The 16,961-nt window shown below is 43.6% G+C and overlaps 1 protein-coding gene across 1 annotated transcript in view; it reads left to right on the top strand.

Moving 5' to 3' along the window:
• Positions 1-16,543, top strand: part of LOC129706442 (ras association domain-containing protein 9-like) — a 31,791-nt gene extending 15,248 nt beyond the window's left edge. Inside the window, exon 2 of the mRNA XM_055650752.1 lies at positions 14,056-16,543. Within this exon, the coding sequence (XP_055506727.1) occupies positions 14,056-15,296 (1,241 nt within the window). The 3' untranslated portion in view covers positions 15,297-16,543. The remainder of the gene's footprint in view (positions 1-14,055) is intronic.
• The last annotated feature ends 418 nt before the right edge of the window (positions 16,544-16,961 follow it).

Consider the following 16,961-nt stretch of genomic DNA (forward strand, 5'->3'; position numbering starts at 1 on the left):
GTTCTTTGTATCTGGTATATCACTTTGATTCCAGGCAGGGCTGACACCGAGCGTTTTGATTGGGGTCTCCAGTGCATCCCCCCCCCTCCCCAATTAAAAAAACTCGCTAAAAAACTTGCTACAGAAAAACTCCAAAGATCTTAGCAAAATTTTTTCTTTATTTCACTCCATATTTCTGCAATGTTCCAATTATCTGATATCACTTTGATCCAGTTTTTGATATCCTGTTAAGCAAAACAGTACTTTCACTCCATATTTATGTTCTTAGATAATAAAAGTACTTTCTAATATATTTTTCAATTATTTTAATGTGCTTCCACTGTTTTGAAATGCCTCTGGTTGCCAGAGATATTTATACACAGTGGGCAGGCCCTTAACAACACAGCCATTGTTTGCATTTCTGAGCCTTTGTTCAGAGACACAGTATGATTGTGGGGGTAGGTGAGTGGGGTGGGGGGCGGTGGGGGCGGAGGAGAACTTCTAGCACATTGTGACAACTAACCAAGGACAAATGTTTATGATATACTTTGCTTCCAGGCTATGTGCCAGGTGCAGACAAGAGGGACTTGCTTTGTTAGTCAACTTGGTCTGTATGGAGAGGTTAGACTGAGGGGCTGTTTGTGTGCTGTTTAGCGCTGTATGCTGCTGTACAGCGGTTTTGTGAGCAGTTTTGGGCCCCATATCTGAGGAAGGACATGCTGACATTAGAGAGGGTCCAGAGGAGGTTGGCGAGAATGATCCCAGGAATGATCGGGTTAACATATGATGAGTGTTTGAAGGCACTGGGCCTGTACTCGCTGGAGTTTAGAAGGATGAGGGGACACCTCATTGAAACTTACCAAATAGCAAAAGGCCTGGATTGAGTGGCTATAGAGAGGATATTTCTACTAGAGGGAGAGTCTAGGACTAAAGGCCATAGTCTCAAATTAAAAGGACGTACCTTTAGAAATGAGGTGAAGAGGAATTTCTTGAGGGTGGTGAATCTGTAGAATTCATTGCCGCAGAAGGCGGTGGAGGCCAAGTCAATGGATATTTTTAAGGAGGAGATTGATAGATTCTTGTATGGTACAGGTATCAGTGGTTATGGGGAGAGGGCAGGAAAATGGTGTAGATTAGCTATGATTGAATGGCGGAGTAGACTTGATGGACCAAATGGCCTAATTTTACTCCTACAATTTATGAACTTATTTATAACTTACTGAAAACCAACAATGAAATAATTTCTTCTAAGAGGTATTGTGGTCACATTTTCATCATTGGTTTCATCCTCCAGCATGATTGTTCTCCTGATTGAACACCTGAAATTTTCCTCAGTTTTTTCAGTTCTTCAGGTATTACATCTGAATCATTTTACAATTTGTCACAACTAAGCTAATTAATGGCTTTTTTTTTCATTTACGATTTTCTGGCAATCCTACTTTAGGAAATGTGTAATTAAACTGGAAAAGATGCAAAAGAGGTTTACAAGGATGTTACCAGGACTGGAGGCTTTGAGCTATAAGGAGAGAATGGATAGTCTAGGACTTGTTTCCACTGGGGCAAAGAAGGCTGACCTTCTAAAGGTTTATAAAATCGCGAGGGCCAAAGAGAAGGTGAATCGCCACCATATCTTTCAAAGTTAGAGGAATACAAAACTAGAGCGCTTTGTTTAAGATGAGAGAGGAAAGATTTGGAAGGGACATGAGGGACAACATTTTAGCATAGAGAGTGGTGCATGTATTCAACACACTGCCAAAGGATAGGAATTACAACATTAAACGGGCACGTGGACAGCTACGTGGATAGGATATTTTTGGAGGGATGTGGGCCAGGTGCAGTCAAATGGGGCTGGCTTGAGTAGCCACATTGGACATTGAGTTGAAGGGCCTGTTTCTGTGCTGTTTCATTCTATGATTCCATGGCCCTGGTAATTTCACCTTCCCTTTTACCTCCTCTCATGCCTGGGGAACATTCAGCCCCTCAAGCCTGCTCTACCCTGCAATAAGATGATGACTGATATGATTGTAACCTTAACTCCTCATTCCTGCCTAAATATGGAACCTGTTACCACATCAATTATCAAGAATATGTTTGTCTCAACTTCCAACAATATTCACCTTTTTAGGAATTGAGTTCCTAGGATTCACAACCTCCTGAGAGAAAAAAAACCTTGTCTCACAGCTGTCATAGACAGGATTGGAGATATGTAAGACTGAAATGTCACCCATTCCTTCTCTGCAGAGTTGCTGCCTGTCCTGCTGAGCTGTTCCAAGTTTTTGTGTCTGTCTTTGGAGATATGCAAACAAAACAACCAAACAAGAAGTGGTGTAGAATGACTTGTTTAGTGTTAGCATTAGATGCTAAACAGTAGTGACCAAAGATCCTATAGCAGAGCTGCTATAGGATCTTTGGTAGTGACTGGTAATGAGTTTCAAAACAACACAGTGCAGTGATTGATTGGGAGGTCTGGATGTCCCTTGAAAGGCAGCAATTTATTGATTAACCCTAATTGCACTTGATCAGAATGGCTTGCTGCTTAATTTTGGATGTCATTTCCCATTAAATCATCTGGTTTTCTATGGATCACAAGGCTAGACCAAGAATAGATGACATTCATCGTAAGACTGCAGGAACATAAGACATAGGAGTAGGCCATAATGTTCCTTGAAACCTCCCCATGATGCAGTGGGATCATAGCTGATCTGATCTTGGTCTTTGATTACCTATGGACCATCAGCCGGACTGTCTTGGTCTTTAATATATTTGACTATTTAGCCTATTGCTTTGGGTTGAACCCCTTCTTCTGATTGGTTTGGGATAACTGTATCCCAATGATATGAATATTGATTTCTCTAACTTCAGGTAACCCCAGCATTCCCTTTCTCTCTATCCTTCCCAAACCCAAGTTGCACTAGCTTCTCGTTTTCACCCAACAAACAGCTAACAATGGCCTGTCTCCTTTATGTCATCACCTTTTTTGCATATCTTTCATTCATTGTTCTTTATCTCTCTACATCATTGTCTATATCTCTCATTTCCCTTATCCCTAACCAGTCTGAAGAAGGGTCTCGAGCCATTTCTTCTCTCCAGAGATGCTGCCTGCACCCCTGAGTTTCTCCAGCTTTTTGTGGCTTCCTTAAGTTAGAATATTTTCTATTTTTATTGTTCAATCCCTAGGTTCATGGCAGAAGAAAACCATTTTTATCAATGATCAAATGTGTTTTAATACACCATTAATTCTAAATCCTTCAACTTTGGAGTTATATGATGAGATCGATCGATCACTTTAATAGTTTTTTAAAAATGCATCTTTTTGAAAATGGGTAGTATATTTTTGTTTTGATCTAAGGCTGTAAATGCACGAATAGGTAAGTTCCCTTGTCAATTTTCAGTTAAATTGTGATTGACGTCAGAACATAGTTGCAGCACTTCCTGAGAGGAAGTGTATGAAGACAGAAATATATAAAATGGGTGGAAACGGAAGCAGTACAGGAGCTTACAACTTTCCTCCCATCCAAACCCTGGTATTCCTTTGGAGAGGCCTAAATAAGAAGAAAAAAAAATCCCCGGTCAACTTATGAAGATCATTAAAAAATATATGTTTCTGACTGTGAAGCAACAAAAAATCTCGATGGCACTCTACAAATCTGTTTATTTATTAACAATTCCGCAGTTTATTTTTGCAGCATGAAATATAGACTTCCTATTAAGTCCTTTTGAAGGCGTGTAAGAAGTTGCTTCCTGTATTCTTTGGTAATCTGTTCCAAAGAAAAAAGCTCTCTCTGAAAAATACTTACCAACATAATGTTTAGTTACGTTTGTGTTTAATTTATTATTGTCAGGTGTACCGAGTTATAGTGAAAACATTTAATTGAATACTATCCAATTAAATCTGATCATACTATACTTGAGTACAATCAAGTAATTCACATGTACAAGTAGTGCAAAGAGAAAAATACCAGAGTGTAGACTAGAGTTTTAAAGCATTGTAGCGTAAGATACAGAGAAATGTAAGTCCAGCATTCGCAATGAAGGTAGCTTGGAAGATCAGGACTACCCTTTAACTTATGGCAGGACTATTCAGTATTCTGATAACAGTAGACTCTGACACTGATAGTATGTGATTTCAAGCTTTTGTATAAGAAGGAACTGCAGATGCTGGAAAATCGAAGGTAGACAAAAATGCTGCAGAAACTCATGGGGTGAGGCAGCATCTATGGAGCGAAGGAAATAGGCGACGTTTCGGGTCGAGACCCTTCTTCAGACTGATGTGGGGGGGGGGAAGAAGAATGGAAGTTGGAGAAAGTGGGCTGTGGGAGAGCTGGGAAGGGGAGGAGAAAGCAGGGACTACCTGAAATTGGAGGTCAATGTTCATACCACTACCCAAGCGAAATATAAGGTGCTGCTCCTCTAGTTTACGGTGGGCCTCACTCTGGTTATGGAGGAGGCCCAGGACAGAAATTTCGGAATGGGAGGGGGAGTTGAAGTGCTGAGCCACCAGGAGATCAGCTTGGTTATTGCAAACCGAGCGGAGGTGTTAGGCGAAGTGATTGCCAAGCCTACGCTTGGTCTCACCGATGTAGAGCAGCTGACACCTAGAGCAGCGGATGCAATAGATGAGGTTGGAGGAGGTGCAGGTGAACCTCTGTCACACCTGGAAAGACGGCTTGGGTCCTTGAATGGAGTCCAGGGGGGAGGTAAAGCGACAAGTGAAGCATTTCCTTTTTTTTTTCAGAGGAAGAGAACTTCTATAAAGTAGGCAAATAGTCCCTGCTTTATCCTTCTTTCCCCCTTCCCAACTCTCCCACAGCCGACTGTTTCCTGCTTTTCCTTTCTTCTTGCCGTCCCTACCCCCACATCAGTCTGAAGAAGGATCTCGACCCGAAACGTTGCCTATTTTCTTCGCTCCATAGATGCTGCCTCACCCGCTGAGTTTCTCCAGCATTTTTGTCTACCTTCAAGCTTTTGTATGTCGTGCCTGATAGGAGAGGGGAGAAGATGGAATGGCCGAGGTGAAAATGGTCCTTGATTATTTTGGCTGCTTTTCCATAGCAGTGTGAAGTGTAGATGGAATTGATGGTGTGGAGTCGGGTCTGAGTGATGGACTGGGCTATAATATCAACTCTCTGCAATTCTTGTTGTTGCGGGCAGAACTGTTCCCAAACCAAGCTGTGATGCAACTCGATAAGTGTGAATAAAGAGCCAGTGAGATGAACTTGTTGTGACAATAGGTAACTTACAGTGGATCAAGGCTCTCCGGGAGACTGGAGTTAATGTGTGCAATGACAAGCCTCCTCTCGAAGCACTTCATGAAGATGGATGTCAGAGCCACTGGATGGTAGTCATTAACGTGTGCTATTTTGCTTTTCTTTGGAAGTGGGATTATAGTGTTCATCTTAAAGCTGGTTGGGAGGTCAGAACAGAGTAGGGAGAGGTTAAAGATGTCGGTTAATGCTCCTGTCAGCAAATCTGTGCAAGTCCTGAGGATAAGGCTGGTGACTCCACCTGTGCCATGTTGCTTTACTCTCAGGAAGATCACTTTTATATCCACCACAGTGACCTTGGATACATTCACACCCAAGAAATAGTTGATGTTTCGGCAGCAGGACTCAGTATCTGGTCCCTCAAGTCATGTAGTTTTAAGACCTTACAACCCTGACTATTAGTTTGAAGAAGGGTCTCGATCGGAAAAGTCACCTATTCCTTTTCTCTAGAGATGCTGTCTGTCCCACTGAGTTACTCCAACTTTTTGTGTCCATCTTCATTTTAAACCAGCATCTACAGATCTCCTGTATCTGTCAGGTTTATTTGACTTGAACGCTGCGCCTATGAGTGGACTTCACAGTTCATCCAGGGTTTCCAGTCGGTAAACATTCCTATTGTCTTCTTTGGTTTGCATTTCTCTATACACTTATTGATGAAGTCTGTGCCAGCAGAGGTAAGCCACAGAGTCTTTGAATGTGGACCAGTCCACTGACTCAAAGCAATCGCAAAGGATCTGTTTGCTCAGACCAGTACTGTTCAACTTTATATATTGGATCTTTCCCCCTTCAATTTCTGCCTGCAAGCAGAGAGCAGAGGCACAGCCAGATGGTCAGAGTTTCCAAGGTGTGGTTGGGAAATGGAGCGATAGCCATCTTTGTGGTAGGCAGTAGCGAGGATGTTTCGACCACTGGTTGCACAGCAGACATGCTGATAGTATATTGGTAGCACATTCTTGAGGTGGCCTTTTTGAAGTCCCTGGCTATTATGAACAAGGCTTTGGTGTACTTTGTTTTAAGGCTATTGGTAACAATGTGTTATTCCTCGTGAAAGCTGAGCTTTATCATGGAGTGCGATGTGGACTACTATCAGGGTAGCCAGTAAATTGAATTCTGTTGATTTATATATGTTTGTGTTTCACAAATCACTATCCATCCCAAATAGCCTACCTAAATTAATATAATGTTTACCAAACTAGTTCTCGAAACTATCGTAAATATTCTCTGTGACATCAATTCTCCAAATCAAAGCCACCCAATATAGCTAATATTTTTTGTTTTAAATAGCCATTACCTTAATGAATGGTGGAGCAGGGTCCGTGGACTAGACAGCTTACTCCTGCTCCTGTTTCTTGTGTGAAGTCTATCCCAGTCACCTACAGGCTGAAAATGGGATATCGTATTAATTGCCATGCAATGTATCTCATCTTGGGCTTTGTTATCCCTCACTGGACCTACGATTTACAATAAAACTCCCAAATACAGCCCAGCTAAATGCCAAGTGAAACGTAAACATGGTTTCTTATTTCCTATCCAAGTCCAACAACCTAAAATCTTATGGAATAGAAATATTACTTCTGGAATTTCCATATATCTTCTGACATAAATGGCAGACAATCCTTTGAAACTCAGAAGCAAGAATGCAATGTTTATCTTTAAATCACTTCTTTGTTGTGCCTTAAACTTGATCTAAAGGAATAGATTTCAAAATCTACATCCCATTTCCTTCAACATGCCCTAACACTGTCAGTCCTTTTCAGATTAGATCAGATCAGATTAGGTTATTGTCCTATACACCAGGGTTCATTGAAATTCCTTGTTCACATGAAGTTCAGAGTAAACAGTATAGAGTAATCATAAATATAACAATAAAAACAACAGCAAATCATGCCTCACAAATTTGATAGAATATTTTGAAGAGGTCAGCATGAGGGTTGATAAGGATAGGGCAGCAGATGTTATCTATATGGGCTTTAGCAAGGCCTTTGACAAGTTCCCAGAACTCAGTAGACAGCTAACCTTCTAGTTCATCCATGGTTTCTGATCAGAGAACACTTGGATGGTTGGAGTCTGGAAGGTCAGGTCACGTGGAATCCAAGGTGAACTAGCAAACTGGATTCATCGCTGGCTACAAAAAAGCAGTTAAAGGGTAGTTTGGAAGGATGAAGAACAGGGCTAGTTTGAAGAAGTCACTTTTAAACTACCCACAACATATCTCCTGTAACACGAGGATCAAACACTATTTGAGTTACTCCAGCATGTTGTGTGTATCTTCAATGCTAGTCTACTATCAAAGATGCCTACTGTTCCATCCTCCTCTCTCACTTTGGAAAATTGAACTAATTGGCTGTGCTCCTTCTTCCTGCATATAGGCAGTGACTGAAGAGCGCAGCCCCAGTGGTGAGGATTGGGTCTGGTCAGGGGAGGCAGAAGAGTGCCTTCATGATGCTTACTCGGCAACATTGGTGGACCCGGCAATGGACCTGAACGGATACACCACTATGTTACAGTGTTCAGATGGAAATGTGTGGAGAAGTGTTTTCTTACTAAGACGATCCAAGTATTCCCAAACCAGAAGCTCTGGATGAACCAGGAAGTCTGCAATCTACTGAGGCAATACTCAGTTATATAAGAAGTCCACATGCAACCTCGATAAGACCATCAAGAGAGCAAAGAGATACTTTCAGTCAAAACTAGGAGGGTCAGAAGGATGTTCAGCAATTGTGGCAGGGCTATTACTTCCTACAAGGAGAAACCAAGAAGTATCTTAAGTGACAGCAATTCATCACTCCTGGGCGAGCAGCTGATTACATTTTACAATGTTTACCTCACCATCCTACACACTAGAGTCACCTTCCCCCAGCTAACAATGATCTATTCTACATTGTCCTTGAGCTTCATCCCCTTTGATCTCTCATTTTCACACCTTACCATTCCATATCTCTCGTTTCCCTCTTCCCTGACTCTCAGTCTGAAGAAAGGTCTCGACCTGAAACATCACCCATTCTTTCTATCCAGAGATGCTGCATGTGGCACTGAGTTACTCCAGCATTTTGTGTGTATCTTCAATGCTTTCTATGCTCGCTTCGAAAGGGAGAACATGGAATTGGCCCTCACAGCCCCGATAACCCTGTAATTTCAGTCACTAAGGCTGATGTTGAAAGATCCTTCATCCCAATGAACCCAAATGGCTGTGACGGTGAACCTGGCGACATTTATATATCCTGCACAAACCCAACCTTCAACTTCCTTACTGAGATTCTAGCTTTTCCATACACTTTAAAAGGACTAGTGCCCAAGAAGAGCAAGGTGACATGCCTCAATGACTACCCGCCTGTGGCATGTAGGTCCATTGTGATGAAGTGCTTTGAAAGGTAGGCTATGATGCATATATCAGTTCCTGCCTTTGTAAGGATCTGGACCCACTACAATTCACTTACTGCCACAACAGATCAACACCAGCACCCCTGTCACGAGGGAGTGAAAGAGGGGATTATTCCAGGAGTCTTACAGCCAAGGGGAAGAATCTGTTCCCAAGTCTGGACAGTCAGAAACCAAGGTTAATTACAAATGAACATTTGCACAAAACGTCACTTTTATTCATAGTTCCATTCAAATTACAAATTGGCACTTTCAGTTTCCTCAGAATCTGTTGTTCTGATCTAATCTGTTGAGAGGTTCTTTTGAAGGTTTGCAATGCATTTAATTCAGAGTTACATTTACTACCCAAAAAGCAGTGCGTTATCAGTGTTTGAAAATACTTGGAATGTCCTTTCCCTGAAGAATCAATTCATCAAAATAAATATGTTCATAAATAACAGTCCCAAGTGTTCTCAAATCTATTCAGCTGAATTCCAAATGAAAACATAAATGGCTTGGAATTAAAAAAATTATCATCAAAAGGATTCAAAGTTAGTAATCATGTTAGGAAGGCATATTTGCATAGTCTTAACGTGTTCTCATGCTGTTAAAGATTATTTAGCATTGTATGTTATGAATTACATTGTGATTAACCAGATAAAATGAATTGATCTAAAGATCTAATGTCATAAATTAATGATTATTAATACATTATGGCGCCCTCTCATATTCTAACATGTATTATATCTACCTATATCTTGAGTTGCATTTGATTGAGATGTATACTTAGTCACCTTGTACCCAATGTTAATAGAAAGTTATTGATGTAATCCTTGTTCGTGTTTAAATTTTGGAGGGTCAAAATAAGCAAATTTGGATATTTTTAATGAAAAGCTATGCTTGGTTATTATTAGAGGTTTTTTTTATGTATACCAAGAACAATATTATGAGGCTATAACAAAATAAGCTAGCCATGTAAAATATTGTTCAAAGAGTTATTGTGTGTAAGAAGTGTTTAAGAAGGAACAGCAGATGCTGGAAAATCGAAGGTACACAAAAATGCTGGAGAAACTCAGCGGGTGCAGCAGCATCTATGGAGCGAAGGAAATAGGCAACGTTTCGGGCCGAAACCCTTCTTCAGACTGATGGGGAGAAGAAAGGAAAAAGGAGGAGGAGGAGCCCGAGGGCTGAGGGATGGGAGGAGACAGCCCGAGGGCTGAGAAAGGGGAGGAGACAGCAAGGGCAAACAAAATTGGGAGAATTCAATATTCATGCCCACAGGATGCTGTTGAGGTGCTGTTCCTCCAATTTTCGGTGTTGCTCGCCCTGGCCATGGAGGAGACCCAGGACAGAGAGGTCGGATGGGGAATGGGAGGGGGAGTTGAAGTGCTGAGCCACGGGGAGGTCAGGTTGGTTATAGCGGAGGTTAGTTATAGTTGGTTCGGCGATGCGATTGCCAAGCCTCCGCTTAGTCTCACCGATGTAGATCAGCTGACATCTTGAGCAGCGGATGCAATAGATGAGGTTGGAGGAGATGCAGGTGAACCTCTGTCGCACCTGGAACAATTGCTTGGGTCCTTGAATGGAGTCGGGGGGGGGGGAGGTAAAGGGACAAGGGAGTAACCATCGGAGTCAGTAGGTTTATAATGGATGTCGGTCAGAATGTGTAAGAAGTTGGATGTCTTTCGGGTGTGATGAATCTCTCAGAAATAAGTTGCTTATCTTAATATCTATGCTCAAACCAAAGTTTAGTGTAGATAAACTTTAGAGTTTAGAGATACAGTGTGGAAAGAGGCCCTTCAGCCCACAGAGTCCACGCCGACCAGCGATCCCCATACACTAACACTATACTACACACTAAGGACAATTTACAATTATGCCAAAGCCAATTAACCTACAAACCTATGTTTTTGGAATGTGGGAGGAAACTGGAGCTCCCGGAGAAAACCCATATAAGTCACGGGGAGAACATACAAACGCCATACAGACAGCACCCGTAGTCAGGATCGACCCCGGGTCTCTGGCGCTGTAAGGCAGCAACTCTACTGCTGTGCCACTCAAGTTGTGGAGTTTCATTCCCACAGTTGTTCGGTGTTTCAGCAAAACAGGGAAACAATTAGAAGCGAAAGCAAAAAAATAATGATTTCAAACAATATTGTAAGCCATATACTTCATTAGAATTGGTGGAAAAAGTTAACGCTTGTTATATGGTTTAAGTAGATGTGTGTTACTAAATCTATATATCTATAAAACTCTGGGGCCATCCGACCGACTGCCGTCCGGCGCCCTTCCTGCCTTTCAATTCGTGCCCGATACTCGCAGATGTCCAATCGGAATGGCCGATGCTTGCAGATGTCCAATCGGAATGGATTCATTTGCATGTACGGCTGCCGGCTGCATTTCTTTCTTTGATTCATTGCCACGCCCAATCCAGACGCTCAATCTCCGAGATATTTTCCATTTCGGTAGAGATTTCGCTTTTCTTTCTAAGTATCCGCTCCTCATTTCATTTCGTCGTGTTGAAGTACACGTTTTTAATCAAATCCTTCTCTCCCCACCCACCCCCAAGTATTTCAAAAATAAACAGGCTTCTCCATTTACATGTCAGCTTCCAACACACTTCGAAACAAAGTTGCAAGACAGGAACATTCTGAACTTTTCACTGCTGCAGCAGGCAGGGAAGATGCCATTGGATTTTCTTTTTAAATCCACTGCTGAGGGAGGCAGGGCAGTGCTGGAATCTTACTTTTGGGAACGGCTTCAGTTCCATTGGAGGAGACGGGTGCATGGTGGAATATTGGGTTGGGGGATCACACCATTGGGGGAGCAGACCCAACGGGTCTGCACTTGGTCTAGTATCATCTAAAACTCATAAAGCAGAATCGGAGAGCACAGAAGCAGATCTTTCATCTCATCATATCTCTTCCCATCATCAAGCACCTATCTCTATTAATGCAAATTATTCTGCTCCTATTTGCATTTACACTTAAATTTGAAAGCCATTTGCCTTTGAAAACAGTTTAGCAGTGTAAAAACATTTTGAGTGATGGAAACAAAACCTTCAATTATATCGTGACACAAGGAACTGCAAATACTGGAATCTTGAGAAAAACACAAAGTGCTGGAGATAGTCAAGAGTGTTATATTGTCATATGTACAGAAACTGAACAATGAAACTCTCAGTGAAGAAACAAGGAACTTGCAGCAGTGCAACAGCTTTGTAAACACAGCGGGTCAGACAGCATCTCTGGAGATAAGGAGATGTTTCGGGGGAGGGACCCTTCTTCAGACTGAGAGTCCGGGGAAAGGGAGATGAGATATCGACAGTGATGTAGAGAGAGAGATATAGAACAAATGAAAGATATGCCAAAAAAAGTAGCGGTAAAAAAGGAAACGGGCCATTGTCAGCTGTGGCCTAGGTGAGGATGCGTATAGACAATGAGACTCAACAAAACGACTTTGTAGCTGGTCTCTACCCAAAATATCACCTATTCCTTTTCTCCAGAGATGGTGTCTGACCCGCTGAGTTTATAGTGTCTATCTTTGGTTTAAAACCGGCATCTGTGGTTCCTTCCAACAGGTTTGTAAAGACAATACTCAATAGATAATATAATGAACAAGCATTAAAAATGAAGTTCAATAAATAAAACCTCCAATATAGTGCATAAAACAAATCAAAGCCCGCAGTCCCTGCTGCAACCATGGCAGTTCGTAGTTTGGAGTTTAGTTGGAGATTGTGGTTGTTGGGAAGAAGCTGTTCCTGAACCTGGACATTATAGTTTTTAGACTCCTGTATCTTCTTCTCAATGGCAGGAGTGAAATGAGAGCACAACTGGGGTGGTGTGGGTCCTTGATATGCTGGCTATCCTTTTGAGACTGCGCTCCTACAGATCTCCTTAATCTAAGGAAGTTGAGCCATTGATTGGTTTTATTTATGATTGCATCAGTGTTGGATCCAGATCATCAGATATATGCACATCAAGGAACCTGAGGTTGTTGTCTTTCCACCATCGACCTGATGAAGATAACAGGTTTGTGGATGCATGACCTTCCTCTTCTAAAGCCAATAATCAGGTCCTTAGTTTTACTGACATTGAGAACAAGGTTGCTGATCTGGCACCAATCATTCAGATGATCGATCTGAATGAATTTAAAATGGAGATGGAACTGTGTCCAACCACACAGACATGGGTGTAGAGTGAGTAGAGCAAGGGGCTGAGCACACAACATTGAGATGCACCTGTGTACTGATTGAGTTTTATTGATAAGGAAATTGAGGATCCAGTTGCAATTTCAGAGACCCAATTCCATGAGATTGCTAACAATTTGGAGGGGACAATGGTGTTGAACACTGAGCTGTAGTTTGTTGTGTGCATTTTTATTGCCCAAGTGGTCCAGTGCAGAGCGGAGAGCCAGCGAGATTGTTGACACCCTGTTATCCTCTAGTGGCGGTAGACAGATTTTAGTGGGGCCAAGTTCTTCCGAGGTAGGAGTTGATATGCGCCATAACCAACCTCTCAAAGCACTTCATCGCCTTCAGTCAGTAGTCGTTGAAGAGTGTCATCTTACTCGTCATGGGCACTGGTATTATTGATGGCCTTTGAGAGTAGCTGGAAACCTCAGACATCAGCAATGAGAGGTTGAAGGTATCTGTAAGAACTCTGTCCACGTTTAGAATCCATTTCCTCCACGTATTCTGCCTGACCCACTGAGTCCCTCAAGCACTTTGTGTTATGCTTCAATTGGAAAGCACCTTTTGCTTTAAAAAGCTGCATGGTATTTTCAAATATAAATTAGACATGGAGCTAAAGGGCATTAGAACCAGATGATTAAAAATGCAGTGAAATGGTATTAACTTTATTCTCAGTGTATTCTCTAGAAGATAGCGATGTACATTCATTCTTCTCTGCTTTTTTATTTTGCTTGATTTACTGGGGGGTTGTTTCTGCCATTTAGTACGGGACCAGCTAGATGTGAGGTAACTGGATTTCAAGCATGAGACACAACAAACTTGTGTTAAGCAAATAATCCATTTGCAGCATGCAGCCAAAAGATCTAAACTAATGTTTCGGTTAGAGGGATATATTCTTGCTCAAAACTCAAATAGACACAAAGGTATTCATTGCCTAATTTACAGTTACCTGTTCGACAGATTTCACTGGATGAATAGGCAGAGAGCCTGGAAATAATTGAAGCTGCTGTAATCTTTAATTACCGACGGGGTGATATCCATTTGTAACTTGTATCACTAATTAGGCGGTATTTGGAGGGTGGATTTTCGAGTTGAAGTATAGAATTGAGACAAAGGGAAAGTTTGCCCGCGGGGACTTGGCCGACTTCTGTAACAACCATGTGATCATTGCAACTTAACGCAGCCAAACTTTGGTTTGTGTGTCTGTGTGTGTTTTTAAGGGATTTCAGCGCCCTGACAGCTCGTCTCTCTTGCTCATTCCAGGTCTGGTCCCCAGCGCGGCCATGGGATCCCCGGAGGGAGGCGAGATCGCAGTGTGGGTTTGCCAGGAGGAGAAGCTGGTGTGCGGTCTGACCAAGCGCACCAGCTGCGCTCTGGTGGTGAAAGCGCTGCTGGAGGACCACCTCGCCAACGCCGGCGCCACTAGGCTGCTCCACGCACCTGCCAAGGACTACTGCATCGTGGAGAAGTGGAGGGGCTTCGAGAGGCTCTTGCCCCCTGCAACCAAGTTGCTGAGGCTCTGGGCGTCCTGGGGAGAGGAGCAGCCCAATGTCCACTTCGTCCTGGTCAAGGTGGGCGCTTCCATGGCCGTGCCAGGTCTGAGGAGCGCCGAAGCCAAGGTGATCCAGAACATTGGAGGCCAGGGGGATCTGAGTCCCGCCCAGTACATCCACAGTCTGCCGGCGGACAAGCAGAAGAGGATGGTCCGCAAAGCTTTTAGGAAACTGGCCAAGATGAAAAAGCTGAAGCAGGGCCGGGAAGGGGTTGAGACCTTAGTGCATCTGATCGCATCCCAGGACCACACCATCCGCCAGCAGCTGCAGAGGATGCTGCAACTGGACGCCGAGATCGAGGGCTACGAGTCCTGGACGCACTTGGAACGGATACAGAAAGAAGGGGAGAACTATGTCCAGGAAACGTACCTGCTGGAGAGCAGAGAGAGCGAGGGCGAGAGGGCACAGGTCCGGGAGTACCTCAACAAGAGGGACTCGACCTTCCAGCTGCAGCAACAGATTCAGCAACACGAGGAAGCCATCGAGGAACTGTCCGCCGAGATCCAGCTGGAGATGGCGAGGCTGTGCGGGGCCGAGCCGCTGGTGCAAGGTGGCCCCGTCTCCCCGGGCAGCGAGGCCGAGAGGGTGGAGAGCGAATTGGAGACGGTCATGGGCATCGCCCTTCAACTGCGCAGAAACGTGGCGGAGGCGCAGGAGGACGTGCAACGTGAGGAGCTGGTGCTGGGCGAGAAGGCGGCCGAGTGTGATCGCCTGCTGAAGCAGTTGCAGTCCCTGCATCTTGCGGAGGAGGCGGAGAGTGGTGCCCCACTGCCCGCGCCCTGCAAGGATGACACCAAACCCGGTTCCCCCCGAACCAGTCAACCCAAGGGCTGCTCCCCCTCTGACACCAACGACACGGACTCGGACACGGGGATAAGTTCCACACACAGCCAAGACTCGGAACCTCCTTGCGTCGAGGTTGTTCCCGCGTTGAGAGATGACATTGAGTGATCCTGCTCGCTTCTTAGCGAACGGTTTCTTTGCTTTTGTGTGAGAATGCGACGTTTAAGAACGAGGACATATGGTCCGAGGTTTGGTGTGAATGTGAATGTGAAGAAATACTGAGAACGTGTAACTGGATCTCACCGTATCATCATCTCGTTATTTATCCCTTTCTCCATCTGCAAGAAACCTGAACATCCTTTTGGAGATAAGGGATCAGGCAGGTGTGTCACTGGCGAGTCTATCTGTGTGGGTTCTAACATAACAGGTTCACAGACTGGGAGCTGTCTGTGTCTACTTATTTTTAAGCGGTACTTACCCCCTCCTCATCGGTATGTAGGAAGAAACTGCAGATGGTGGCGTAACACAGCGGGGTCAGGCAGGTCAAGCTCTGGAGGGAAGGAATAGGTGGCGTTTCGGGTTGAGACCCTTCTTCAGACTGAGAGACAGGGTTGTAAGGTCTTAATACTAAATGACTCAAGGGACCAAATACCGAGCCCTACTGCCTGGGTATAAAACTCACACATGAATGCCGCAGCTGGTAGAGCTGCTGCCTCACAGCACCAGAGACCGGGGTTCGATCCTGACCTCGGGTGCTGTCTGTGTGGAGTTTGCACGTTCTCCCTGTGACTGCGTAGGTTTCCTCCCGTATCCCTTTTAGAAATGCGGGGTTGCAGGTTAATCGATTTCTGTAAATGTCCAGCGCATGACGAGAAAGTGAAATAACATAGAACTAGTGTGAATAAGGTGATCGGTGGGTCGAAAGGCCTGTTTCCATGCTGTGCCTTTCAATCAGATTAGACAAACGACCAAGTCGTGCATTACACAAAAAGGAGTCTGCTTTTGGAAAAAGCATAAAAATATTTAAGTTGCAAGAGTAGCACGTTACCCAAATAAGTAGGCGATAAAACTGTAGTAACTTTTTTTTTACTGGGAACTTTATAAAATGTATAAAAGCGTGAAAGCACTAGGGATCCGTCCACTCCGCTACATGTGTAAGACTGAAATATGATCTCGCAAAGATAGTACGACAGTGGTCGCAGCTTCTACTGAAATGTGGATGGCCATTGGCTCGCTAGGAGCTCATCCGCCCTTTGTCAGGTCTTATCTTTGGACCTGCTGGGGGTCCACAGCCCCCTCCTCACCTGGCAAACCAGGTGGGGGAGACGGTTTAGTCGCCGACTGTCCGACCATGGAGCAGGTAGCACGGGATTACATGGTACCCGTGGTGGTGGGAACTCCTCCTGACCTGACCTGACCTAAAAAGCACCTTAAAGTAATGTGTAAATGGTTAACAGTGCAGACCAAGTAGTCTGTGTTACTTTGCAACGATGTATGCAAAAAAAAAAAACATTATTGCAGCCCGTCTAAATATACAGCATATTTCTATGCCCTGATTTGGGCTATAGGCATGAAGACAGGTTCATGAGAATGCACTGATGAAGTAATTTAGATATGATGTGCTATGAACTGAAACGGACTATAGGGAATTTTATAGCTACAGAATTCAGACATGTTGTTGGTAATATGCTAACAATGAATAACAAAGTCGTAAGACTTATAATGAACTATTAACAAGGACGGACATTTAAAAAAGTGAGAACTAGTTGATTTTCTTGCACTTGTATCTAGGCTCCAATATCATGTATATGAGTATATGACTTTCTGGAGTAA

Source organism: Leucoraja erinacea, chromosome 19 (genome assembly GCF_028641065.1).
Source record: "Leucoraja erinacea ecotype New England chromosome 19, Leri_hhj_1, whole genome shotgun sequence".
Classification (NCBI taxonomy): Eukaryota; Metazoa; Chordata; class Chondrichthyes; order Rajiformes; family Rajidae; genus Leucoraja; species Leucoraja erinaceus.